Genomic DNA, 27,989 nt, shown 5'->3' with positions numbered 1-27,989 from the left:
AAATATATATTTTGTACAATAAAAAAGTTAATGTTAACATCTGCCATTTTTCATCCCTGTTTAGTTTCACATATTTCATTACGGTGTGTCTGTGTGTTGATTTTACATTGCACTCATACAACTGAAGACGCGGCCTTTGGTATATTGATACGTACGCACGTTCTCCAGAGCTGTACTCCACAACAGGGAGACATGAGAAGACAAAATAAACAGATCTACAGGATCAATGCAGTCAAAAAACATAAATAAAGTCAATGTAAAGGACTGAGGATGAGCAAAAATGTTGTGGTCAGGCTTAAATATTAAACAGCATTGGTCTTGAGATCAGGCTTGTGAGTTGGTACGAAATCAGTTCGCTGACAATCAACAATTGAATCCTTAAAAAATAAAATAAATAAAACTGTTTGGAAAAGAAATGCGTGATTTCAGGATTTTTTCTTTCACCATCTAAAAAGGCGTATCACACAAAGTAAAGAGGAACTAAGGCCAATCTGGTGCTAGTCAGTTCTAAAGGTTTTAGACTGAAGTGTGATCAGATCAGGCAGATTTGTGTGACCGGACTAACAGCGCTAACAGCGCTAACAGCCACAAATAAACCCCATTAGTTACAGATTTTCCAAATAGAGTCCGACTGATACAATTGTTGATCCAATATTCTTTCTTTCAGACACACAGAACTAAAAATATTTCCTTAGCATTTATTGGGGTAATCTGTTCATGTATTTATTTATGCTGTGTTGCCAACATGAAATTCGCAGCGCACCCCCTGGTGGACAAGATATAGAATATCAACATTCATAACGTGGTTGAAGGGTGTTTCTCACATCTCTTCTAAATTTTAATGCATTTATTACAAATGCTGACACCAACTGGCAAATATCCAATATGGCCAAACAGCACATGTTGGCATCGGGCCGTTAACCTCCAAATGACAGAAACCGACAGTGCAGTGACAGGATTATAACGATGTCATTGAAATCGAAACATACGCATGAGTTTTAATGAGGGACTTGAACATTCTGTGAGTCCTCGCAGTGGACAAATTGTTTCACAAAAAGGCACCAAGAATTGTGAAGAAAGGTGGCATTTTTCATTTCATGTTATTTTAAATGCACAAAAATCAGCTCGTCTAAAAGCAACCTGTTTGGCAAAAAAGGGCAATTTTACTGACGCACAATAAGAAGAAAAATTAAAGGATGAAATGCACCACAAAAAAAAAAGACATGCCATTGAAAGGCATTAAAAGTGTTACGGACTTGCAGCAGTGTTTACAATTTTACATGTACAGAGCATGTGTCAATGAACCAATGAGATCGAGGCTGTATCCAGTGTACATAAATATGAGAACCAAAGAAAGGAAACAAACAAAAAGGAAAATAATACAAGTTGTGTATGTGCTGTACACAATTCTGCTTGTGCTCAAAAAACAGAGCAGATATCTCTGGACTTATTTAGTGTGATCGAAACAAAGTATGGGCCAGTAAGTTAAATGGAAAAAAGAATATGGCACCTTAAGGGATTAAAGAGACACGCAGTTGAACATTCAACCAGGTTGAGAACAGAAGAATACATTCATAAAGCAGATAATCAGATCTGGGTGGATGGGCCTTGAAATACATCTCTTCAGTCAGAAACATTGTTTTTTATGCTGTGACCACAGATAAATCTTTTGATTGCTGGATATGAAAGAAGTCAAATATTTACATAGCTTTTCTTTTAAAATAGGTCTGTGCTTTAAAAAAACCCAAACAACAATAATTTAAAATTCAAGTTCATACATAGACATTCTAAAAAGCATTTTTCTGTGAACCAAATAATGTACAAATTGCTCATGTGCTGAAGACATACTGCAGTTAGTTGAGAGATCAGTACTGTGTGATTAGTGTGAAGTAGGTCTCTGCATTTCGCAGCGTTCTTACACTGAAGAATGAGGCACTGAGGCCATGACTAGGCTACAGGGAATCCAGCACTGTCCACACTCGCAAGGACACTTATAAAAACACTGTCCCAGTTCACCTGCTCGTGTGCTACCCTGTGCTCTATCTTTCCTCACTCCACGTGTTTCAGCTCCATCGTGCAAAACAACGAAGCAGCGTGCGAGGATAACTGGACACGAATAATGAAATGCTTTAGGGGCTGGGGAGATTCCCCATTCTTGTGGCACTACGTTAAGGTGTGGACATCAGTCACAGAAGCAAAGACAAATTCTGTGTTCGTTCATTATGTGTCAGTGCTGTGGGGAATATCTGTGAAATGCACACGTTTACTTTTGTAGGTAATCGCTAAAACTTTTATTATGATTAGGTGGACATGAGGAAATTTCACGGTTACTATTGAAAAAAACAAAACAAAAGCAACCAGACTTTAACCCCACACAAGGGACAAAGCAGGTGTGGGTGTTATTTATAACCTTTTTACACTTGTCCAACTGGCCTATGAGAACACCCCCCACCACCCCTCGTACCTCGAAGGAGTTCACATGAATGTAGTTTCCGAAATGGCTCACGATCACTTGGTTCTCCAGACACAGAGGAAAACGGTACACTTACATATTTGTAAAACAATTCTTGAGTTTAAATTGAGGGGAAGCAGAGTGAGCTTTACCTACTCTGTCGGCTGGCTACACACAGCTGATACACTCGACATTCAGGCAGCAAGGACGCCTTTACATCAAGGCCACGTAAAAAGTTGTGGTGAAACGTTTTATGGTGCGACTTGAATTTAGTTTGGTATATTATTTCTCAATATGTACAGGTTAGAGGAAAATTAGTGTCCACACTGGCATTTTATCAAACTGATTTGTAAACAATTAAAAAAAAAAGTTATTTCTTGTAGTGATAGTGTGAGGTACAGCAGAGGTGCGTCTCGATCCGTCCCCAGAAAGCTGTCAACAGAACCTGAAACATAAAAAAGGAATCAAAGCGACCTGTTGGGTAGTTAGAGGTGAAGATTTGTGGCGTCACGGTGGCTACCTCTGCACTACGTCACTAATCTCTTTAATACAGCCGTGTAGGTTATCCAGTACAGTGTTGGACCCCACGCCACCCAACCCCCCACCTCCTGACGACGAGGCTCTCAGTTCTTGCAGGCTGAGCTCCAGCTTCCCCACTGCCTCTCGAAAGGCAAACTTGTTCCTCATCTGAGGGATGCAGTCCACATAACCTGAGCAGTAGTCTAGCAGCTGATGGCCAGCGTCCAGAACCTGGCTGCTGGAGGGGCTTTCGGAGCTGGCGTGGAGTGCGCTGCTCAGGCATTCCGCGCAGTCCAGCAAGGCCTCGCGGCTAACCCGCTCCAAGGGCGCCCTCTCCACTTGCTGCCTAGTTCGCCGCAGTGCCACTTTGGAACCAGCAGACAGTGCTGTGTGCGAGGGGGCAGTGGTGGTCGCCCCATTGGCCATTTTAGTGGGCGTTGTGTTTGTGGTGGCAGAGCAAGAAGAAGAAAAGGAAGAAGCTGGAGGCACTTGCGGTGGTGGCACTGATGGTCTGCCTGTCATCATTCCTCCTGACATTCGCCCTGACCTTTGACCTTTTAATGTGTCCCCATTTACTTCCACGGGCATTCCTCCGACTTGCTCTTCTCCGTCGCCGCTGTAGGAGTGTTGCAGACTGCGCAGAGTAGGGGGAGGCGGCGGCGCACACTTGGGTTTGACGAGGCGTGGCTTGTCTCGGTCTGCTTGGTGCTCAGACAGCAGTTTAAAGCGGTTCCCCTGAGAGTCTAGCCCGACCAGGTGCACGTCACCTGGGCTGTGCTTCAGTGTGGGAGAGATCAGCACTGGGACTTTGTGGTTGTGAGTCGGCCCACCTGCTGCAGCTGATGACATGCTCAAGCCCGAGCACTTGGAGGGAGATGTCCAACTCTGCTGCCTGTCCAGTCCTCCACTCTCCTCTCTACCCTCCCTGACTCGGGACAGGCTGTCCGAATCCCCAACTTCCCCCCCGACCCCCGGTGCCCTCACCCCTACAGCAGTGCCCCGGGGTAGTAGCTTGGCTTTGGGCCTTTCCCTGATCTGTGCAGTCCCCTCATCCATCCTCCTCAGCAGAGTTTCTGACGGTCGTGCAGCCCCGTTCTCTGGCTGAGAGGTTGTTGAGGCAGTCCTCTCCAGAGGCGGTTTAGCACTGCGGTTCCTGGGTAACGTCAGAGCCATGCGCTCCAAATCAGGCAGCCCAGCTGACATTGAGGAGGTAGAATTGGACCTAGGGAAAGGTTTAGGCCCACCAACTATATTTCCACCCTCGTCTGCGGAGCATGTCTTTCCTGTCCGTAGCCCCAGGGTCTTTTTAATGAGTCTAGGGGTAAAAAAGCCAGCCAGCCCACTCCAACTGCTACCACTTGTCACCTGTGAACCAAAGCCTCCCCCAGAGGGTTTCTGTCCAAAAGCTGCCCCACAGCAGCGAGACTGTGCCTGGATAGGTTCCCCATGTGAGTGGGAAGGAGACGCAGAGAAGCCCCCTAAACTGTCTGACTGGGGCAGGGGAGGAGGAGCACTGAAATCGGGTGTAGGCTCGTACTTTTTGTGAGGTTGTGTCTCCATCTCCCGGAAGGAACTGCTTCTCTTGGGTGGCATCGGAAGGTTCTGTTGGTGCTGAGAAGACTGTGACGAGGAAGATTTCTTTTTGATAAATGAGCTAAAGAAGCCAGTCTTGCGGTCTCGTGTAAATGTGCCCACATCCTGTGCATCCTCTAAAAGGCTGCTGGGAGATTTATCTCTTGACTGTTGCTTTCTGGGGAGGGCTGGGGAGGTGCCTGATCGGCCGTCCCCTCCGAGCAAAGATGACGCCCAACCTGGAAAGAAAAGAGGAAGAGGAGGAATCACAATCATACAACAGACCGACTGAACTCAGCAGGAGCACAAACATCTGTTAAAAGCTTGCTTAATAGCTTAAAAGAGACATAATGAATAACTGCTTTTTGGCTCGCTCATCTATACATCAATGTCACTCATGTCAGGCAGCTGATGCTGCTGTATCCTGTATCTCCGCCTTTGGGATTCACAATCTGAGAAAAAGCATTCGAAGAAGGTGAACAGACTTGTCTTTGAGCCCGTGCCAGTCAAGGAAAAGCACACAGTAATTCAACGATTCACAAGCTGCTGTTTCAAAAGATAATGAACACACTTCAGGGACTGAACAACAGAAACTGCACAACTTCTCTAACATGGAAAGCTGCTGTGTCACTACGCTCAAAGAGGAAGCTGCAATTGTGTTACACTTCTGCTGACCTTTAAATCGGCACAGAACGCCGGGCAGCTTCACCAAACAAGCAGATGAAGTGAAACGAATGAAAGAGGAAGCTGCAAACGCTTTTTCATTACATTTAGAAAACCTGTGATGTGAAGCAGCAGATAGGAAAGCAATAAACCTCAGACACACAGTTCCTTATCTTTAGGAACATCATATACATTTAAAAATAAAACAGAAAGAGGAAATGCTGAGATTCAAGATGTTCATTCAATGTTTGTGCACTGATTATTTCCTTATGGGCACTTTCACGATACCAGTGACGAACCAAAATGGGGTTTTAGTGGACTTTAGTTTTGCTGTTTATTGTGCAACAAAAACTCATTGACACTTCTTTCTTTATTGGTGAATACACAAGTTCTTGGACCAAAGCCCTAAAGACTTATCATAGAAGCATATTTGGTTTTCTTTCAGTTCATTTACACTTAACTTCCTGTGGTTGCTCCACTTAGTTCCTGTATTAGTTAACAGACACAGGTAAACAGAGGCATCAACGCCCTCCCCCCAGCACATGGAAATGATTTTTATTTCAGTGAACCAAAATATTTATTGACACCTTGTTTTAGTGAAGTACGACCACGTCAGGACAAAACTGACAGTCACATAAGGAGGTGAAGAAAGGTACACGCAGGCGAAGGGTTGACAAACCATTTTACACACGAGACAAACACACAAAAACCCAACACAAAGCAAATAAATAAGTAATAACTTAAAATAAGATACAACGTTATGTACATTTAATATTAGTGAGTGAACAGTGAAGTATTGATGTATCATCAAGTATTAATTGGAGGAATAATATTAATGGCACAAATAGACCAGGAGAGAAAATAAACAAAAGCTTATGTTAATCAGATGATGACTGTGTCACAGTGAAGATGCAATTATTTATTTGAACATAAAGACAGGTTATTGTATTAGAGGAGTTTGAGTGCTGGTGTCTTTTTACTTGAGGATGCTGAAAACATTCGATTTTAATGCAATTAAAAAATACAGCTGTACAGGAAACTTGCAGAGTGAGGCTGTAATGCTGTTAAATCTCAGGCAGGACAACAGTCTGAGGATAACAGACTAAAAACGAGATGTTCTGTGATCGTGAGAGACGAGAACGTCATTTTAACCCCCGTGCACAGAGCGCACTCATTCTGTATTCCTTTTATTTCATTGTTGAATATTTACTCGTTTGTGGGGTTTTATGCTTATTTAGTGTGTGCAAGCTTCATGGGTGATCAAAAAACAAAAACATACTTAAAAAGTGCTTATGAAAAATTGATCAGGCAGTTAGACATAAATATGCTGACCAATGAATGCATGCAGGCTTTTGCTGCTGGTCGGCCAAATGAATGACAGATGTCAGATGGTGATCGATCAGCTGTCGGGGAAAATGACGGCCATTCTTTTGAGGCGGCGGGCCAGACGTCGCTGCAGCTGACTCTCTGAATCAGTGTCCTCCGACGTACCTGCAGAATCATAAAGTGAGGCACCCGACTGGTTGGTAGTGACATGGGCACGGCTGGCTGTACCTGAGTGACCGTGCGTGCAGTGGTCGGTGCGGACGTCCAGTCCACCCTCGATGTTTTCCTTGTTTTCTGTGTGCTTGTGGAGTGGGCGAGATTTGGAAGGCAACAGGGGCATATCATGACTGAAAGACTGCAGCGGCCCGCTGTGATCAGAGGATGCTGTCTTACAGAGCTCCTCTGCCACCTCTGCAATGTGCAAAGAAGAAAAGCATTCAGCTGAGAGGCATTTACTACTCTAATCCAGCAAAGTACACGCTGCTCGTTTACTGACCAATTAAACCTGAATATAGGAGAGTGAAAAGAAGATTCCAGTTTGTTAAACTCCTGTTTGCACATGTTCACTTGTTCTTTCTCTACTCTCACATATTTAACTGAATTACCTGAAGCTGTGTTACTAAAGGTCAGTAGGCTAAATAAGACCCAGTTTGCATGATCAGCCAAGTCAGTGCATGTATTTCAGAGTCACAGTGAAGGTTTAGAGGCTACATGTCATAAGCTGCACGTTCCTGTACCTTCAGAAATGCTCGAGCCGTGAAACATCGTTTCGAAGGCTTGGTGGATCTCTGCAAACGAAGGTCGATCCAACGGGCTCCACTGCCAGCCTGACAGCATGACACAAACACAAAGACGAGAAAGGTTTTATACATGAAAGCAATGAGACAATAGCATTCGACTTCAAATCGGTTATCAAGCCGTCAATCTTTGTTTCTTTGGTTTATTTATACTCTTTTGTATTTCTTGAAAGACGTTATGCAAATTTACACATAATTGCTGTTTCACTTCATTCAAACATGTACAGACGAGCACTCCCTGCGTGTCTCTGAAATGTGGAGCAGCAACAGTCAGGTAAAAAAAACATGCACTCACATGCCCTCATCAGCTCATAAACTTTGGGCGGGCATCCCTCAGGTTGCTCCATGCGATAGCCTTTCTCCAAGAGATCGTAGACCTGAGACAAATCGATACCCGGGTAGGGAGACATGCCATAAGTGGCAATTTCCCAAAGTAGCACTCCAAAAGCTGTCGGAGAAACGAGTTCAGAGGATCAAAGATGAGCACACTGAAAATTAATTCAAGACGGCAAAACGATGCTGGAAAAGCTGCACTGCTCACCCCAGACATCAGACTTGATGGAGAAGGTGTTGTAGGCAAGGCTCTCCGGTGCGGTCCATTTGATGGGGAACTTGGCCCCAGCGTGGGCGGTGTAGGTGTCACCGGTCATCAACCGGCTCAGGCCGAAATCGGCAACCTTCACGACATGATTTTCACCGACCAGGCAGTTCCTTGCTGCGAGATCCCTGAGAGGTAAAGAAAACAACAAAATTGGACATTTAGAAAAAGACAAGTGAAATATTATACACGTAAAAGAAGCAGCATAAACACACACACACACACACACACACACACACTACCTGTGTATAAAGTTCTTTTTCTCCAGATACTCCATGGCAGAGGAGATCTGCGTTGCCATGTATAGCAGCGCAACAGCATTCACCTCATCGCGTTCACACTCTCTCAAGTAGTCCAGTAGGTTGCCATGTGGCATATACTCGGTCACAATGTAGAAAGGAGGCTCTAACGTACACACACCTGTGGGGGACAGACTGGTTTAAAATAAATACTGAAGGAAACGTGAAAATTACGGAAAATCAAAAGTTATCCTCAAAATGAAAAAAAAAAAAGGTTTAGCAGCATTATTAAATACTGACCCAGCAGCTGAACGAGGTTTGGGTGTTTAACCTCTTTCATAACTGCTGCCTCTTTCAAAAACTCCTCTACTTCCATGGTGTCTTCCTGTCATTGCACAAATAGAAACAAAAGAAAACATTTTTGTTCAAATCAGTGGTCTGGACAGAAATGGGAAATGGTGCAGCAACAATAGGCTTAATCACATGTAATACCACTGTCCACCTGCAGGTGGTGGTCTGTGATCATTTTTGGGTCATGCCCTATAATTCACAGCTGCAAATATGAAAATGTGACACTTTAGAGCTGCAATCTCAGATAAACAAATAGTCAACATGTAGAAATAACTCTACGCACCTTTAGTGTTTTGACAGCCACAGTGAGGTTGTACTTTTTCCACACTCCGACATACACCTCCCCATACTGGCCTCCTCCCAGCTTGTGCTTCATGGTGATGTCTGTGCGCTCCATCTCCCACTTATCATGGATGGGTGACACACCGTACACTGTAGGCTTGTTACATTTGGGTGCAGGGTAGTGCAGCGTGGTGACCAGACCATCAGGTACAGTGGAGTGGTGATGGACCAGCTCGGCCAGAGTGGCGAAGCGGCTTTCGGATGTTACGTACACCTGATGGGGAGGAAGCATGAAGGTGGATAAGGATGAAAAAGAAAGAAAAAGGTCAAGATTATGAACAGACCGAGTCTGTCCAGAAAACATCACTCTAGTGAGCCCGTTTAATAATTTAAACCCAATCCTTCTACCTTTCCATCCGTGGCTGTGTTGATCCGGTAGTGGTACACTCTGCCCTCATAGCGCAGAGATATGGACAGCTGTCCGGGGCTGCTCTCGCTTTCTCGCACCAGAAAACTGCCATTGATAAGTGATGAGAGCAGATACTCTGCAGCGCTGCGGGAAACGGGCCCGTGGTACCAGCTATGCTTCTCCAGGCTGTTGACCGGTGTGATGTAGTTGGAGGGAACCCATCCCTGACCGTTTTTAGACCTCACTTCACTCCACTCTCCATTCTGGTTGTAGCCCAGCACACGCAGCTTCTCACCTGAACACAGAAGGAGTGGGTTGTGCAAACATATTAAAAGGTGCCGATTATAACGAAGGAGTAGTCAGCTTATCGGTATCTAGACAATCCTGTTTTAATTGATTTGTTGTCTGTTTTGTTACACAACATGAAAGACAACTAGTTCAAATAGTCACTACATTCCTGTAAGACTTGGATAACAGGTCAAACAGAAAGAAGAGGTTTCATGGGCATGACTCGCCCCTCAGTGAAATTACATCAAAAGCGATGGAACAATAAAAGGGTTGGGTGCACATCATATCTGTCACAGAGGGCCAGGCAAAACTAGGCCTGTACTGACTTGGTGTGTTGTCTCTGTCTGCCTCTGACGTCAGCGCGAGAGAGGGAGCGGAGAGGCTGATGTGCTGGATACTTTAACAGGGAGGCACAAGAAAACACTGAAAGGAGCGGTGATCAGACTTGCCAGTGGGACACAGGTTTAGGAAAAGAAAATAGCTTAGTGTGGAAAAAAACGAGGGTAGATGTAGGTTAGGTGTGATTGTAGAAGAAAATAAAAGGAAGAGGATATTAAGGCTATCCATCTTTTACACTCACCCTCCACTAAAACGCCAAGTTTACTCACTAATCCATTAACCTTTCAGCATCTTTCGTCATGATGGACTGTGTTGGTCTGTAGGGGGCATTAAAATAAAGCGAGGGGCTTTGCTGGTGCAATAAAATTGGAAGCAGGAGGTCGAATGGAGAAGCAGATGAAAGTGGACAGAAGTTTATAAAACTCACAAACAAGATTTTGCAAAGCTTATCTTCTATCACAGCTTGCAGGATAGAAACACACAGACTGTTCTGACTCTTTGCTTTGGCAAAACAGGAACATTACTGCAAGACGACCCTGCTGCCTCCTGCACTGCTGCGGTCATTTTTTAAACACAGGCTTAAAGTTGATTGAACATAGTGTTGGGCTATCATTAGTTAGTTTAAACTTTGAGAAATAGCAGATACAATGATTCTGTAATAGGCTGCTCATATTAAGCACTGCAGTCCAATAAACACTTAACTAAAATAGCTGCAGTGTTAGAGCCATATAACATTCAACTAACCAGTGCTACAGGGCTAGCTCATAAAACTAAACACAGTGTACTAGCAATCAGGAGAACTACATTAAACAAAGATGGTTATCCATATCCAGCCCACTAATCCACTGGTCTCCTCTGTGTCTGCCTTGTGTGCCCCTAGGTTTTGTGGGAGTGGAAACACTGACTGTCTTGCTGCATCACACTGGGAGCCACATGTGCCTGAAGCAGGGCTTTGGTCTGGCCTAGCCTAGTCAGGTCTGGCACAGAGAAGAGACAATGATTAGCCCCAGACATGGCCTGTTAAGACCCCTTCTGTGACCGGCGTCCGCCTGCTGCGCTCGTCCACCTGTTATTATTACAGTCAAGCCGATTTCATATTAACACAACATTAAAGGCCCGCTGGGTGTTTTCCATGCAACAGAGCAAAGAGTGGGACAGACAGCAAGAGAGAAGTGGAGCCTGGGAGCGCACATGTGCATGCATGTGGGCAGGAATCTCAGATTTACTCCATGAGTCAGGGTCTAAACATCATTTCCATCCCAGGCAGCTGCCATGGAAGTCTTAAAACGATGGATAATTAACGCGCTGCCACATTAAACACATTAGACTGGATGGTGACAGAAGCCTGGATGTCTGAAAAATATTACGAGGATATTTTAAGCTTATTGCCCAGGGGAGAACTGGATGAGTGGTTAAGTGCTGCTGAATGAGAGAAAAGAGGTCTGGTCTGGACTAAAAGTGTGTGCATTAAGAGGCAGAGCGAATAAGATATTTGTAATTATGGCAAAGCATGAGCATCACTGGTGTTTCAGGTATTATTCAGTGTGGAAACTATAGCTCATAAAACCTCAGCTGGTCATGTGTGGGTGTCTGAGGATCAGGTTATTGATGATGTCATGAGATAAGCTCTGTTGACACAGAACATGCCTTTGGAATAACTGGACGACACCTTTCCAGGTGGTGCCAACTTGATCCCTGTGCTCTGTTGCAACACGTGCTGTTTAGAAAGGTGTGGGTATAATGATCAATGATGTGGAAAAAAAGCTCAAGCGCTCAGTTGTAACCAGACAACAATGTTTAGCGATGATGCACAGAAAGAATGAAGTTTTTGTGAAACCAGAGGTTGTGGCAGTGAGAGAGTTAGTAAGAAAGTATGAACCATCTAAAGAGGTTATTCAGTTTTCCCCCCTCCAAATTCAGACTTGGGTTTACCTTTGGTGATGCTGAGTGTGTTGTCTCCACTAGCAACAAAGTCATAAAGTGCAACAAAGAGGTTAGGGTCGCTCTCGGTCGCGCCCAGAAGGTTCTCCTTGGAGCTCCAGCGCACCGCCTCTGTCAGAGCTTCTGGTAAGAAAGGACAAGCAAAAGAAAAGACATCACATTACTATGATTATCAGAGAGATTTGATTCACACAGGTGAACAACAAGACCACAACTCCACTGCTGGCTGACACCTTCAATGAATTTTGCCAGCTTACAATCCTCTTTGACAGAAACTGAACACAAAAAGCAGCACAGCAGCATTTATTGCGACCCATAAATCCTAAGGTTTTTCCATAATCCTAAGACCCCATCCTGCTGCCCGTCTACCTGTCTTTCGAGGTCGAGTCCCCAGTCTGAAACCTGTGCGGAGTTTATGGCCACTCAAAGCAGCCCACTCATCTTCAAAACTGCTGCTTGCTTGCAGGCACCTGAGAAGCATCACTTCACTCGGCCAACTCTCCTTAACTCACCTATCTCTAGCTACACAAACAGGCCTGCTGTGGGCCAGGTACAATCTGAGATGGGAGTGTCTTTGCATTTGTATTTATGAAGGGAAAAAAAGAGGAGGAGCTATTAAACCAAAGGGAGGGGAAAGCACATAAAGAAGGGCTGAATGACATACACACAGAAATGTAGCTAACACGTACATGCTCTACAGCTGCTCCCAACATTGCTGCATGTCTGGACAGCTGGTTAAAGAGTGGGAGAGGATTGGGAATGAAGGGAAGCAGGATAAAGAAAAGTCACATCAGTACAAGAAACTGAAAACAAACAGAGAAGCTGCTACATGCATGTTTTTGCCATAAAGAGGATGGAAGTCGTGTGCCAAAAGTGATCGAGTAACCCCCGATTGTATAGTTCATCTTTAAACATATACAATGTGCTTGTTAAATAAGAACAACGCCTAATCCATGTAATATGCTTGTAGAATGTTATTTTACATTTTAATTAGTGAGAAAAGCATTGCTTTCTCAAACATACACAGATTGTAACTGAAAGCAATAACCCTAAACTCTGAGTCATATTCAGAGTGAGATGAGTTTATTCTGGAGGCTGTAGTTTCCAAACGTATAGGATTTCACTACTGATTTATGTTTATAAACAAAACAATACAAAACCCCAAAATGATGGCAGCAGAATAAATGGAAGTGATATAACACATGATGTCACCTCTCGCTACCACATACATGTACAGGCAAATGTTTAACAAAGAAACTAGCTGATTCATAGCAGATTTCCTCCTCTGGGATCAGCGTCACTAAAGTCACTTTGACTGTCAAACCAGAATGTCCTGTTAAACCATCGTTTGAACCGACTCGGTGTTGGCACTTAGAGGTCGTTTTGAACTACTTACTGAAACAGACCATCCTGCCATGCAACAGCACTGCCACTGAGACCACAGACATGCAGGTTATGTTCAAGATGACACAACACGCACCATCTACTGTCCAATCATCACCATAGCGTCATGATTCCTGGAAGATCCCAGTCAACCTCATTACACAGGAAGTACAAAAGGGACTCAAGTTTTTAAGAGACCATCTAAATTCTTGCCTGATGCGTCTGATGCAACAATGATAAATTCCTACGAGTAACAGATTTGCTCTTTATTTCTAATATCAGCAGTCTGCAAAACTAACAAAAACACAACTGCTGTCATGCTACAAACACAAAACCTAGAATAAAAAAAACATGATATTGGCTGTAAAACTGAACTCTAAAACCAGCAAATGGGAGAACAATCACAGACAGCCCAGACGTTCACAATTCTTTTGGTAGACGAGGTTCTGATGAAAAACTATATTTTAATTAAGCCTGAGAGATTAAGGAAAAAGCTTTATCTAGTTAAACCATGTTAAAACGCTGCGTTTCCACCAGAGCAGTCCAGTCAAATTTAAAACACTGAGTGGCAATTATGTTTTAATCACAGACACACAAAGCTGGCAGAAATTCATCAAGAAATGATCTTTTTTCCCCTTTCTTAGCCTTCATAATTTGGCAGGTACACAGTCTACATGGGAAAAGCTCTCTGCTTTCATAGCAAAGGCTGTAAACACAACCGAAATCTTGTCTCAAACAATGCAGCTGTATATTGTCTGTTCTTTCCAGTATCTATATTCAACACTTGCCCACCTTTGTTCCGGACCAGCATGCACTGCAACGCAGCACTAGCTGTGACCTGACTCAGCCACAGTTCCCAGTACATCTTCTGCTTTGGGTTGGATGGCAAAAAGCCTCAGTATCCACAAAAACGCAGTTTCTCTTCATTCACTGTGACTCCAAACTGTTTTTAAAAAAACATCCAACTGTGTCTCAGACAATGGAGACTGAGGAGCACATTACTCTGGCAAAAAAATGACTGAGGAGCTCAGGACAGTTCTCCAAGTCATCGCCTTCACTGTGGAGTACGAAGATTGTACACACAGCAATCGGAGAGCGAGAGAGAGACACAAAGGCATCTCCAGCCAAATTATTTACCGATGTAGTCTTTGACTTAAGCCACCCCGACTTCTGTTATTACCGTAGTGAATACCAGCCTCCTGCTGAAATCTACCCACTAGCTTTGATGTGGCCTAAGGGAGTCAAGATTTCCAGAGTCCATCTGGAGAACACAGACACCCATGACTGATGTTTGGAGCCTGAACCCACTCTGAAAGACGGCAAAAAGCGGCAGAGAGAGAGAGAGAGAGTGAGCGCAAAAAAGACATGTGGTTGGGGGCCATGCATATACAGAGGTTTGGGGGTAGGGCAGGGTATATGGCAGTGAGGAAGGACGTGTCCATATGTGCGTGTATGTGTGCTTGGGGAGTGTGTGAGAGCTGTGGCCAACAGCAGATGGCCGGTCTTGTTCCTCTAGGGGGGAGAGGTCCTATTGACCCACACTTTTCTTCTGATGCATGTGCATAAACGATCATGGCTCCAACTGCTGTAGTCAGGCTAAGCCAACTGTCAGAGCTGCTCCTCTTACATATCTATGTATCAGATTGCGCTTCCCAGGAATGTCTAAATGAAAAAGGGACACAATGCCATTTCTCAAAAGGTCTCAATCTGAGAAATCTCAATTCTAGTTACAAGAGAAAGAAACTCCATCACTAATTATTCCAAGGCCTCAACCCGATCACATTAAATGATGAAATACTTCAGTCAGGCAAAATGCTCTTGGCCTCGTATGCTGAAATGTTTGACTGAGCGAGCAGTTGGCCAGCGCGGGTACGTCGTGTGCCCGTCCGGGTGCCTCAGTGAGTGCGTCTGCTGTGATGTGCAACACATGTGCGCACTGAAGAAACTATGGCTTTGTGCTGAATGCTGGAGAGCGGGTGTTTGTGTCTGTGGGGTATAGCAAGCCTGCACCCCCAAGACAGCTGCGACAGAGGTGACCCTTGTACCAGGAGCACACATACTCACATATCAGCGATGACACCCTTCCCCTGGATGCCTCAACAGCTGTTTGAATGTTTGCGCCTACAAGTGTCTATAAAGAGGTCACTTTACCAGCCAAGCACCTTGTGGGGAGTAGTAAACAACACAGTAATATCTTCTGCACACCCTAATCAAAAACAATGCTGATTGTATCTTAAGCCCGTGACCAGTAGGGCTGAACGATATATCGCATTTGCGATAATATCGCGACATGATCAAGTGCAATTTTCTAACCGCAAAGGCTGCGATTATACTCTGGACATGTCCAAATTCATGGGCTGCATCCTCCTGAGGCCGCATTTGTAGACCGATTACGTCACAGCGACGTGCCGAAGGCTGTCCAAATTACTACCATATCCCAGAATTCATAGCGCGGCCCAGCCAAACTCCAGTTTCCAGCAATGGCGGCCGCTACTGAGTTTTAAAATTACTCATACTAATCTTTCTGGGTCACAAAATAAACTTTTAACATATTTTCAGGCGAGAAAGTAGTTGTGTAAACATCAAATATCTGCTCGGTTTATCAAGATATCCCATATTTGCAAAAGTGCTTCGACGTTTTCAGAGGCGTCTGCTACCCACCAGCTCGACAGCTAGCCGGGAGCTCGAGGGTTACTGATGCGGCCGAGAACGGCACAACTCCCGGCACATCATTTTCAGATCACCGCGGAGTTTCGCTGCTCGGGTTAAACGTAATATATAAGTCACTTAGACAACCTAAAAATGTTATTGTTGGGCTTTTTTCAGTGTTTTGTTTGTTCGTGAGTAAATCGGTTTGGCTGAGATTAAAGTTATTAGATTAGATAAAATAAAACTTTATTAATCCCCCGGGTGGGTTCCTCCTTGGTTTTCACACAGCTGACTAAACGTCAAACAGAAAACTTATTAAACAGAAGTATGAGACAGTCGAGAATTTACACCAGTGTCTGGTTATATTTTAGATAGCAAGAAGCAGACGGCCGAGTTTATTAAACTCCACCGAGACAGCGGTGACGCTAATCAGAACTAGACCGTCCAATTTCACGCCTTTAAATTTTAAAGGCGTGTTTGTGTGTGTGTTTATACAATTGCTATTATGTTTGCACTTTATGTGTAATGTTACTGACTGCAGAGATCAGTAAGATGTGTGTATTTTTTATTTATTAGTTTTATTTATTTAATATTATTTTTTAATTGAATGACTGTCTAGTAGTTCACAGATGTCGAAAAACTGAGTGTGGTAAAGCCACTGATTTTGTTTATGTATATTTCTGCAATCTGCACATTGTACTGACTTTCATTTTAATGTTTACACCAGGGTTCCTTGTCAGCACTTTATGCTCAGATGTTTGTAAGCTAAAAATAAACTATTGTGTATGTTCAAATATACTGTTGTGATTGAAGAAGTTAAATAAAAATGTCAGTCATCAATTCATGCATCACCTCATGTCATCATAACAGAGGTCTGTCTTCCAGGAAAGAACAGTTTAAAATTAATGTAATATAGTATTGGCCATACTATATGATGTATTGCTTGTCTTTGTTTAATAATACAGAAGACAAAGACCTTAAAAAATAATCGCATATCGCATCGCAATCGCAATATTGGGGCAAAAAAAATCGCAATTAGATTATTTTCCATAATCGTTCAGCCCTAGTGACCAGTGAGGTCAGGTGGTATTTTCAGCTGCTGCAAAACAAAACATGGTAGCATGACATCCAGGAATAACTCTGCAAAGCACACAGTGACGACGGTGTGATGATAAACGGCTGGCTGAATGCCGGAAGTGTGAACAAAACCCTCATACAATACTGCGGATGAGACCCGCTTACACAAGACATTATGTGAGCCTGACAAGCCTGATCAGATCCTGCACTGTATTCACTCCATAATCCTGGAAATGACAGACCTGGGGGCTGAAATGCATGCTATAACCTGGCACCACCAATTATCCTTTCATATTCAATGACGATTATCCAGTTCTTCATAATTCAACCTCAAATCTCGCAAGAGTTTATGATGTTTTTCAGAATTAGAGGAGACTTTCTAAGACATTCATGGAGAGTTTGAAGTCAAGAAAAAGCCTTTCACAAATGTCCTGGACATGTGGCTTTACATTCTGTACAGCACATTACGATGTCTACTTTTAAACATCTGGATCAAATAGGAAATCCACAACATGTCTGATGCTGTTTAATTGTACGAGTTTTAAGCAAAATTTAGAACACTCGAATTGTCTCAGATGTGCACCGCTAAGCTGAATTTTTATTGACATTACCATTCAGGTGAGAAACTCAGATAATAAACATGTCAGCTCCCTAGTACAGTGTGACTAGATCACTGTCCAGTGGATATACAGTCAGCAGGAGGAAGGCATGGGCCCTACCAGCACTCTTATCCTAAAGGTCTTGCTACACAGCAGAAAGCACGTCTACAGTACTTTGTCTCACTCTACAGTAACTCTATGAAAAACGAGTTCACAATTTTAAACATTGGTTTGTTATTTAGGTTTAGATCGTCTGCTTCTGGTTTCGGACTTCTAACTGACAAAACAAGAAAATGCCTGAGGAAACTATTAGTAACTGATAAAACAACTACTTGGCACATTTGTAACATGAAGCCAAGGACACGAAATACTGCTCACACTGTGTACTGGCTACAGTATGTAATAAAGAAACTAGGGGTGGGCGATAGAAACGATATACGATAGAAACGATATAAATTTGGCCAACGATAGAGATTTTGACTATGCCGCTCTATCGCATGTCGATGACGTCATCAAGCTGCGCCTGTTTTGGTCGAAAGCATCGCAGCGGCTACAACCATTATCATCTGCTAATTATGCTGGGCGACAGTCATAGCAAAAAGATGAAGCACTGTTGAAATATGGGGAAAGCCAAAAACTGCGCTTCCTCCACTTCCGTAACATTGATTCATTAATAATAATAATAATGGATACTTTATTGATCCCCATGGGGAAATTACTTGTTTTTCTCTGCATTTGACCCATTCACTCAGTGAAGCAGTGGGCAGCCCACTAAGCAGGCGCCCGGGGAGCAGTGTGTAGGGACGGTACCTTGCTCAGGGGTACCTCAGGGTAGCCGTTAAGTGGATTCGAACCGCCGACCTTCCGATCATGGGGCGACCACTTTACCTACTGAGCTATCCCTGCTCTCTATTCCCATGTTGTTGCAGTATATTAATGACTAACCTGGTATTGTGGATGAATGATCTCAGTTGTTCTCCTGACTGAAGTTTGGCCCGTGTACAGCATCCTGCTATGCGATTGCATTTGTGCCTGACCACCAGAATCCCTCACGTTAACTTTTATCAAGTGGAAAAAAGTTGGCGTTCATCCTCCAGCTTCACTGTGCTAATGTTATGCTAAGATAGCTGTGTCGCTAGCAATCACGTAGCACAAGTAACCCTGCAAACGCCACTGCTGTTTAGTTTTCTGTCTTCATTTATGTTGGAAGTGGCAGCAGAGCTGTACGTTTGAATTAGTTTCAAAAATCTCAGTCAGAACATGCTATGAAATGTTTAGGTGGAAGCTAGCGAGCTAACTTCCTGCTAACTTCTAACTCCGTTAAATTTAATAAATTCTGTTTTCATGGATGCCTGGATGTTAAACTTAATTGTTACACCTGGTAAAGCAGCAACACTGATGATTTTATTAAAGATTAAAGAATTTAGACCATTTTTAACTCTCGGTGTTCGTTTGAATTTGGGACCTGAGTTTTGGACCCAGATTACTCCGCGAAGCTCCTCACTACGGCAGCCGTAATGCTCTGACAATCCATCAAGCAGTGCAGCTTACTAAAGTTGTACTAAAACATTTTTAACAGATTTCTGCAGCCAAAATCGGTTTGAGGTCAGTAAGTACAACCAGAATTCATACATAAGGCACATTCTCGATTTTTGAGACAATTAAAGGATTTTAAGTGTGCCTTATAGTGTGGAAAATACGTTATACAGAAAAAAAAGAATATATCGCGATATATATCGTTACTGCACATGCTTCAAATTATACCGCGATATGGATTTTAGGCCATATCGCCCAGCCCTAAAAGAAACATAGTTTTGAATAAAATAACAATTTAGACTTGAAGTGGTTTCAAATGAAATTGATGGAATACGTTTTTTTAAATTCATGTATTTCAGTAACAAAACTATTTAAATCACCATTGAGCCATACATTATATGGAAACAGTCACTGTTAAATGAATTTTGAGGTCATAACCAAGTGTGTAAAGCAAGGAGCCTTTGCTTTACTTTAGATACCTAGAGCTTTATGCAATTTCTTGGTATTTTTGGCCACATGGCAAACAATTTATTTAATGCTTTAGTACATTACACACTACTTAAAAAGTGCTGTTTGAACCCCCCCCCCCCCCAAAAAAAATCTGAATACTGAAAAAATATAAAAGAAAAGGCAAACATTATGTAAGTAAATTAATCTGTTTTTGAGACATCAACAACACTGAGAAATCCATCTGTACTTTGTGGAACAGTCAACAGTATCCACAGAAATAGGAGAGAATCAGTTGCTGTTCATGTGGACAAGACAAAGGACAATAGCCTCATTAATGACATATCACGTGTGTGTGTGTGTGTGTGTGTGTGTGTGTGTGTTGGCTCAGGAATGAATTCCCTGAAATGCCCTTGCACTTGATAAAATGGAAACATGGAGCTTCTGCTTGCTTATGCATACAGCTCATTCTTGTGATTACCGGCAGAGTTACATCACCCTCAACGGTGTTGCAAACCCCTCTGAGTAAACACTAACACATGCACTTACAGGCCCCTGTTGGAAGCGCCTCTCGTCTATTCATCCATTACATGCCCATGTAGAGCGCCATGGCTACATCAAACACACCAATAAGGGAGTGGAACATCAGGACAGGCCTAAGTTGGATCATTCAGGAATGGAGCCTTAATTGATGCCTCGACCAGTCTCTCGCATTATGGGTTAATAATGAGTTGTAAATGGTAAACGGACTGGTTCTTATATAGCGTTTTCTAGTCTTCTGAGCACTCAAAGCACTTTATACAACTTGTGCATTCACTTGTGCACAAGCACATTTTTCTAAGTGCTTTCTAGCTAACATTCACACATCGGAGAGCAATTTGGGGTCCGTATCTTGCCCAAGGATAATTGGCATACAGACTAGGGGAAGCCAGGAATCGAACCACCAACCTTCCGATCAGTAGATGACCTGCTCTCACGCTTGAGCTACAGTCACCCCAGTATGAGTGCTTCCCTCTAGGTGTGCTGGCAACAGTGCTAATTGCTACTGTAATGTGACAGCAGGGAAGAAGAGGGCCATATGATGCTAAACTGACCAGTCATCACCAATCGATGCTCATTACACTAAAATAAATACATATTATTACACAAAATAATCCCTCAGACTGCAGGGATTAAAATATTAATTTCTTACATATGCAGATGAACAAAACTTCAGACCAAGGTGTTTATTTTGACAGCGTCCTTCAGGTAAAGAGGTGTGACCACCAGGACAGAACTTTCCAAAGCCTGAGGGTACACTCTCCTCGCTACCATCGCTGTGTTTGTCTTCAGTTTTTGCAGCGAGTGTTTACAAAAGGACCCGGTGACTAATCTTCATGTCTGAACGGCTAATCGGTGTATGGTGTGGTTAAGCTGTGCTAGGGTGTGGGTTTAATCTGCTTTACCCTGAGTCATTTTAAAGAAACAACTGGAGCCAAAGGGGGGGGGGATATCACATTATATGCATATTCACAATATAGTGGAAATGCCCCTGGCTGCAAAACTGACCCACTAGAGCGTTTAAATTTAATGTAAATGCCCTGTCAGCTTACTGCTTGATTAGATTGTTTCTCTACTTGGTTTAAACATAATCTAATTATCTATTTAACATTATTTACTGCAGTATAATTATGTAAAATTAAGCCTACAATCCTTAACAGATCAAATCTCTGAGAGCAATGTTTACAAAACCTCTTGCACTTCTGAACTCTAAGAGTAATCAAATGTATCACACAGGATATTGGAGCACAGCAGTGCCATGAGGCACACAGACCGGTCAGCTGGTGGGCAACTACGCTTAAAGAGAAGGACGCACCTCATAATCCGCAGTAAGAGCTTCACCACAATACACCTTCACTAGCAAGGATGGAAAGGACGAAAGAGTGTACGAGCACATAAATACAAGTGTGCAACTGCTTACAGTAAGCATGTGCAAGTGTGTATTTCTAGCCAAGTCTCCAGCCTGCAGCTGAGGAGATAAGCAGCAACGATAATGCCAGCAGTAGGGGGCTCATTCTAAGAAGCGATGATAATGCCAGCAGCAGAGGACTAAGCGAATCAGCGTTTAAGGGGTTTGGCTCGTAAGCCATATCCAGTGCTACACCATTGCAGTTTAACAGTGAAAACTGATTTCACTGGGAGCCACTTCAACAATTTGGTTAGATCGTCCTACAAAGTTTAAAACATTTGGTGTTTTTAAGCTGACAGATGAGGGAGATGACTTTACCATCTGCACAGCCAATCACTCGCTGTTCTGATTAATCCTCACCCTTTAATGATAAAAGCCACAGAGAGTTGAGGCCAAGGAATAAAAACTAGGATTGCGGTTTTGGGAACTACAACACCAACTGGTAGCAGATGCAAAGGCTTAAGGCTGCAACTGGGAGTTGAAGAGCGAGCAAACCAAAGACTTTAGAAAAGAGCTGCCTTTTCCCCAATCTCTACTTTGTTATTTCTTCTGTTTTATCAAATGTCATAGCTGACACTCAGTTAACTGAATTCTTTCCTGCATGGTAACATTTGTTCATCGCAAAGCACTAACATTTAACAGACATTTTACTCTTCTTAGACTGATTTGGGATCGAGGCCCGTCTCCACATCCAGGATTCAGCAGAAGTTTGGGCTAGGAGCAAATTATCGGTCTGCTTGACCGAGAGGTTTCAGTCGTTTGCAGTACAGAGCAGCTTTGGCATGAGGAGAGCACAGACCAACATAAATTATTTAACACACAACCATTCGAGAGTGCACAACGGTGCATGTAATCTTCAGGCATAAGTCATATTTATCAGTGTTAAAATTATCTGCACAGAAAGACTTTGCTTCTGTGCAGCACCCACTGTATTGCACTTAATACAATCAGACTCATCGGTTTTACCCAAATTTCTCACCCAGAGGAGGTGTGGTCATGGCTCCTCCTAGTGGTTAATGGGAGTCATTAGGACTTCTTTTATCAACATATTATCTTTACTCCAAGATATTATCTCAGAAAGGGAATTCAAATCCTCCCCATAGCCACTGAGGTGTGTGAAACAGCCATCTCAGGATACTTCACTGGCTGCTGCAAGACTTATCCTGGTTGTTGGGAGTTTTAGCACATAGAGTCCACAGAAAAGCAGATCTGCCTCTAATCTAATTTCACCCGTGATGCAAATCAGCTTACGTCCTTGAATCCTGGATCCAGAAATCTCACATCTCCTCTGGGCAGATTTACCAGTACTGTATTGTAGATAGAGCTGGCTCCATGTGCATCATCAGTACTACAGTTTAAGAGGAAAAAAAATCCAATCTACTGATCTGTCCCAGTTTCTCTGATCTGTTTAGAGTAAAAATAGATCAGACTGTTATTTTGTTGAATTTATAAACCTTTCAGAAGGAGTGTGGGTTTTCTTTACACCTTTAAATGTAGGTTATCTTATATAAAGGTGTTGTGAAGGGTGACAAACTGCAGCACAACCTTGAATCAGAAATTCTATTCACAGTTTATCAGCACATTTGCTCTTCTACAAGAGCACAGGACACTCCCCTCACTGCAGTGTATCAGATGAACCCACTGCAGACATGACATCTCTGAACTCCTGACAGTGCTGAAGAGGGAGACCATCAATATGTTGCAGCCACTGATTCACCAATACTGCAACTGAACCAATAACCCAGAGAGGCGACTGTTTGACCAGCTTTCTTTGCATCAGCACAGAGGCAGTCTGCTCCTCGTTCAGCTGAGCGTTTTTAAAGCCGGCTTGTCTTTCTCCCAGGGTTTTATTTGTAGACAATGATGCCACATTAGAATTGAACTGAGGAAACCTTCAGCAGGGGACAAGGGCAGAGTCACCTTTTTTTAAATTCACTAAAGAGAAAGCCTGCCCAAAGCTGCAATTTACAGATGTCTCAGAGCGAAAACAGAGTCCTTGAGCCAAGCATATCGACAGCCAATTTACACCAACAGGCCCGGCCTCATTTGTCACCCTAAAACGACAAATGCGGCATACTGATAAAAACTCTAGAAAGCATGTGCTCGTGTAATACCCTCTGACACGAGAAAGACAGGCAGCAACACAGAAGCATGAGTTCAGCAGACAAACATGCATTCCTCATAGACTGGCACCTTTCAATTACATCTCAAGAAGGCATCATTAAACCCAAGAAGTATGCTAGTCTGTTATAAAGTTTGTTATGTAGAAGCAGGATTAATGCAACTTGTAGCTTTCAGTGGTGTCAACAGCCATAATCCCACAGATGTGTAACCAGTAATGCATACATTTAAAAAACGTTTTTCAATTAGTTAAAAAAATAAAAATCTGTATTTTAGGATTTTTAAACGGTTGTGTTTACGATGTTTTGGTTTTTTTGGGCTGCATACTCTCACTAATGCTGTGATGGAAATACATATTAAAGCTGATAATTGGGGTTAATGTCAGTGGATACAGGGTCACTGCCTGGTCAAACTTTGTGATGCTTAATTGCCGGCCTGGCATCGTTGGAGTTTTTGTTTTTGTCCTTTTTTTGTGCGTTAGCAAGCAAATAAACAGCTGAGAAATCACCAAACGTGTCATTTTAGACATTTTTGAATACTGAAAACATCCTAAACATTTAGGACTTTTTGAGAGTCTGCATAGTTAGTACTGCTAACATTATGCTGTGGACCTTGAACTATGGAGGCCTACATTTATGACATCTGCCCATATCCACTAACAGTGCTAAGCGCTCCTTCAGCTGTTCGACACTTAAATACATATCTCAGGAGTGCAATGACTGCTGACACTCTTAGTGGACGTGCACCGACTGGAACTGATGCTGAGGCTGTTGTGTTGGAGTACAACAACAAAGCGATGGAGAACAAACTTCCAATCTGGGAATTGAGGGTAAACACACATTCCTCTGGGGTATATCCAGTATAGATGTTTGCTGTTGGGCTAATGTGTCTGCTGCTAGGCTAATCAGACTTCTATAGGGGTGTGTAGGTCACTCAGTAAACTTTCAGATGCCCTCTCTTGTGGTCTCCACGCTAAACACGATCCCACAATGCTTCAGTAATGTTGTGGTCTGCGCTCTGAGGAGGCCAATCCATAACTGATAGTGTTTCCTGATAATGTGTTTTTCTAACCAGGTGTGCTTTTATTGCACTGGCAGTGTGTTTGAGTACACTGTTATGCTAAATAATGAAGGTCTTACCAGTCAGATGCTTTCTAGATGGGGTTTGATACACCATGCAGTACTGACTGTAACCCCCCCCTCCCCGACCACCACATCCACACCATGTTAAGATATCCCAACAGTTCTTTAGGAATCACCTTGTCAGTGCAAAAATGCAATTTTATGTCTGTCAAACTGTTTTATCATTGGCATTTTTCATAGACTCAACTACAGAAACGGGGTTGTTTTTACAACAGGCTGCCAAAACATACAATTTAAAATTGGTTCTTTATTAAAGAACAAGTTATTTCTTATGTGTACCTATGGGTTAGGCACCTCGTATTCCTGAATGACTCATAGCACAGTGTTAAGCAGCTTTACAAACAAAAACCTCTCTCTCTAAATTCTTAGGACTGTACTGAATATGAGTGACAAGGCAGCCAACTTCCAAAGAAAAGTTCTTTAGGAAAAAACCTTCAGAAGGCCTGGAGCACTATTGCTCAACAACACTTAAAACAAAAACAAAAAAAACCCATAAATGACAAGAACATCTGGCTGCTTGGAAACAAAATATAAATAAATTAAGCCTGACTCAAGTTTTTTGCACATTACTGTACATCAAAGAGTAATTTTGCAAAAAAGAAAAACCTCACCTACTTGGTTGACTCACACAATATATTAACATTTAATTTTGCTGCAATGGAACCGGAATTTTCCCACATAGGATCAATCAAACGCATCTCAACTTTGATGTCCAAGTGAACAGATAAGCAATCTCAAACTATATAACTGACTTAAAATGTATTTGTTTTCTCACAAAATAATGATAAACAATATGAACTGAAGGAGCTTCCATACCTCACAAAACATTATGCAAAAACAACAAGTTGCTTTGTGGCTTTTGGTCATACTAAAACTGCAACAGTGACACAAATTTCAGCTTTTAAAGTGCAAATATATTGGATTTGCTAATGCTATTTACAAACTAGCAACCACTTTTGTTTTAGCCTAAACAATGAGATATTACTTCCTAATAATCAAAAGAGCTTCCTTTAAAATGTAAGATAATGCTATATCATTATCGCATGAATAGACTACCAGCAAAGAGGCAGTTTTATATTCAGTGAAAGACTGAGAGCACAGTTCCAAGCTTCCTCACTTAAGAGTCTTTGTTCTATTATTGTGTGCTTTGAAGAGTAGCAGTCTCTCTGCAGAGTGGCTGTGTGACTGCATCCTGGATGCTATAAAAAGGCTACTCCTGCCCCGACACTGGAGAAAACAGAACAGTGCCGACAGTGAGCGGTGTTGCACTTAGTGGGTCTGCCTGTCTGTGTATGCACTTCAAGCTGAGGACTGTTACTTTTGAGATGTGAGAGCCAGGAACTAAAAATGCTTTCCATTCCCAAAAGGTTGCACCTTCCATGTGTCCTTGCTCACTGCAGTGATGGGAGGGCGTTTGGTCTGGGACATCAGTGGAAAAAACTAGGCGAGTTATGCCAGCAGTTCTACATATATGCGGCATGTGTGACGTAAACATTCATTCAAGGGCACAAACGAATGAGAAACCAAGACAGCAGCATGTACACATCAAACTTTTGACCGAGGTTACGTTCAGAGCAGAGTGTTCAATCAAGATGTGTGAGCAAACAATTAGGAGAAGCTCTTTGAGAATAAAATGCATTATAATGAATATGAGATCATGCAAACCTAATGGATATGCTATAGCCTCCATTACTTATAACCCCAGAAGTCTCATTAAGCAACCAGCTGAGAGGGCTTTGAGGAAGAAGGCGCGCCGACTCTCCATGACTCAAAAGAGAAAGATACTGAAGATCTGCAAGCAGATATCAACTTGAATACACTGCTTTGAAGCTGAAACACGGGTAGCACCTCCTCTGTTTTTTGTGGGGCCCAAACCCACATTGCCTTTTTTTTTTTTTTTTTTAAATCATGAGTTACCTTATGTATTATCTGATCTTGAGGACAGACATGACAAAAACAGTATAACAAGAAAGGAATAGCCTTAAACCTTGATGTTTCCTCGGTGTCAACATATAATCACAGAAGGTCACTTAAATAATTGACACGTTTCCCATTAGATCAATCTGAGCAGTCATCTTGCTGAGCCTGTTGTAACAGTAGACAGAGGATAGAAGCGAGCATGTGAAACCCACTAGGTGCTGTAATGTGAGCCTGAGGTGGTTTCTATTGTGAGTTAATGGAGTGGAATTGTTAGTCAACCACTGGAGGCAAGAATCAGTGTTTCCAAACCGGGTATCACATAGAGGGGCCTTGGAGGAAACAAGTTAACCTCTGGGTATGACCCCTTGAATCGAGCACAGAAGACTCTTCCTCTCTTTAGGAACAGTACACCTCTTTTCGGATCATTTGGTGACATGCATCACATTCATACGCCCCAACAAAGTAATGACTTGGTGTGAAATCACGGCAATCTTGTTACCACTATTCAGTAAATAACTGACTTCTGTGTGCATACACAAACAATAGCGAAATTAACACACAGTAAAATGGATGAGGCATGGAAAGCTAATGTTGGATGGCATGGCTATTTCCGCTAACGCGTCGTTGTCAAATAGCATGGAGTCGATTAGCGAATCAGCAGAAAAGAAAAAAAAAACCAAATTAGATTTTATCTCCGCTTGTAGGTTGACAGCTACTTATTTCTCTTTACCTGAATGCTGCGTGAATATATTGATGCCTGGATCGGGCACATTGACTGGAGCTGTCCTGCCTGGCGGTGTCCCGGTGCTACTGCCGGGTTCCCGGGGTCTCCTCCCGACGCCGCTCCCCCGGTTCCCCTTCCCTTGGTGTGGTTGGGGCGCGTGGGGCTGTGGTGGCTGGAGCCCGGTCGATGTACCCTCACCGACTCGGCCAACCTGCTGTCCCATCCCGGTAGTTTGGCGTGAGGACGAAGCAAGCAAACCCCCCTGCGCGCGTCTGGTTCACATTCCCCCAAAGCTGGAGCGGCCTGGCCCGAATACTCTTCCTCAATCCCTTCCCCGCCGTTCTTTCAGTGGGCTAAAGTAAAACTAGCCCGTGTTAGCTCGCCTAGCTAGCCCGTTAGCTAACGTTAGCTGCTATCAGTGAAACCCACCCACCCTGCCTTTAACAATAAAATCCCAACCCCGGCGTGTGACAGCGACTGCCTCTAATTCCTTGCTCCGGGTGGCATCCGAGTAGTAATAAAAGACACCCGGTTGGCTATATTCGGTCAAATTGAAGCTAGTTAGAATCGTTTTGCCGTTGTGCGGCCGCTGCGCGCCCCCTCTGACGCCGCCATCTTTACCGCAGAATAGAAGATGTGTGTTGCGCAAGGCGGGGGGTTCGCCTGG

General features: G+C 43.1%; 1 protein-coding gene across 2 annotated transcripts; it reads right to left on the bottom strand.

The window, feature by feature from the left end:
• Nucleotides 1-47: 47 nt before the first annotated feature.
• abl2 (c-abl oncogene 2, non-receptor tyrosine kinase) lies at nucleotides 48-27,929 on the bottom strand. 2 transcript variants are annotated; one of them, XM_085347727.1, is made up of 11 exons: nucleotides 27,329-27,929; nucleotides 11,768-11,899; nucleotides 9,208-9,503; nucleotides 8,801-9,073; nucleotides 8,467-8,551; nucleotides 8,170-8,347; nucleotides 7,871-8,055; nucleotides 7,625-7,777; nucleotides 7,270-7,359; nucleotides 6,761-6,943; nucleotides 48-4,782 (listed from the first exon to the last, which is right to left on the bottom strand). In XM_085347727.1, the coding sequence occupies exons 1-11, from the start codon at nucleotides 27,543-27,545 to the stop codon at nucleotides 2,969-2,971; spliced, it is 3,606 nt and encodes a 1,201-aa protein (XP_085203853.1). In that variant the 5' UTR covers nucleotides 27,546-27,929; the 3' UTR covers nucleotides 48-2,968. The 2 variants fall into 2 exon arrangements, with proteins under 2 accessions (XP_085203853.1, XP_085203854.1); XM_085347728.1 differs by having other exon boundaries at nucleotides 11,768-11,896.
• Nucleotides 27,930-27,989: the final 60 nt, after the last annotated feature.

Source organism: Diplotaxodon limnothrissa, linkage group LG23 (genome assembly GCF_057381915.1).
Source record: "Diplotaxodon limnothrissa isolate DT_005_m linkage group LG23, D_limnothrissa_male_GT1.1, whole genome shotgun sequence".
Taxonomy (NCBI): domain Eukaryota; kingdom Metazoa; phylum Chordata; class Actinopteri; order Cichliformes; family Cichlidae; genus Diplotaxodon; species Diplotaxodon limnothrissa.
This window is presented reverse-complemented; position numbering and strand designations above follow the sequence as displayed.

Coding starts and splice junctions, on each gene's coding strand:
- abl2 (XM_085347727.1), bottom strand. CDS start 27,545: ATGGGACAGCAGGTTGGCCGAGTCGGTGAGGGTACATCGACCGGGCTC. Junction 9,504..11,767: donor CACACTCAGCATCACCAAAG/GTAAACCCAAGT, acceptor TTCTGTGTTCAG/GTGAGAAGCTGCGTGTGCTG. Junction 7,778..7,870: donor CATCAAGTCTGATGTCTGGG/GTGAGCAGTGCA, acceptor TTTCTCCGACAG/CTTTTGGAGTGCTACTTTGG.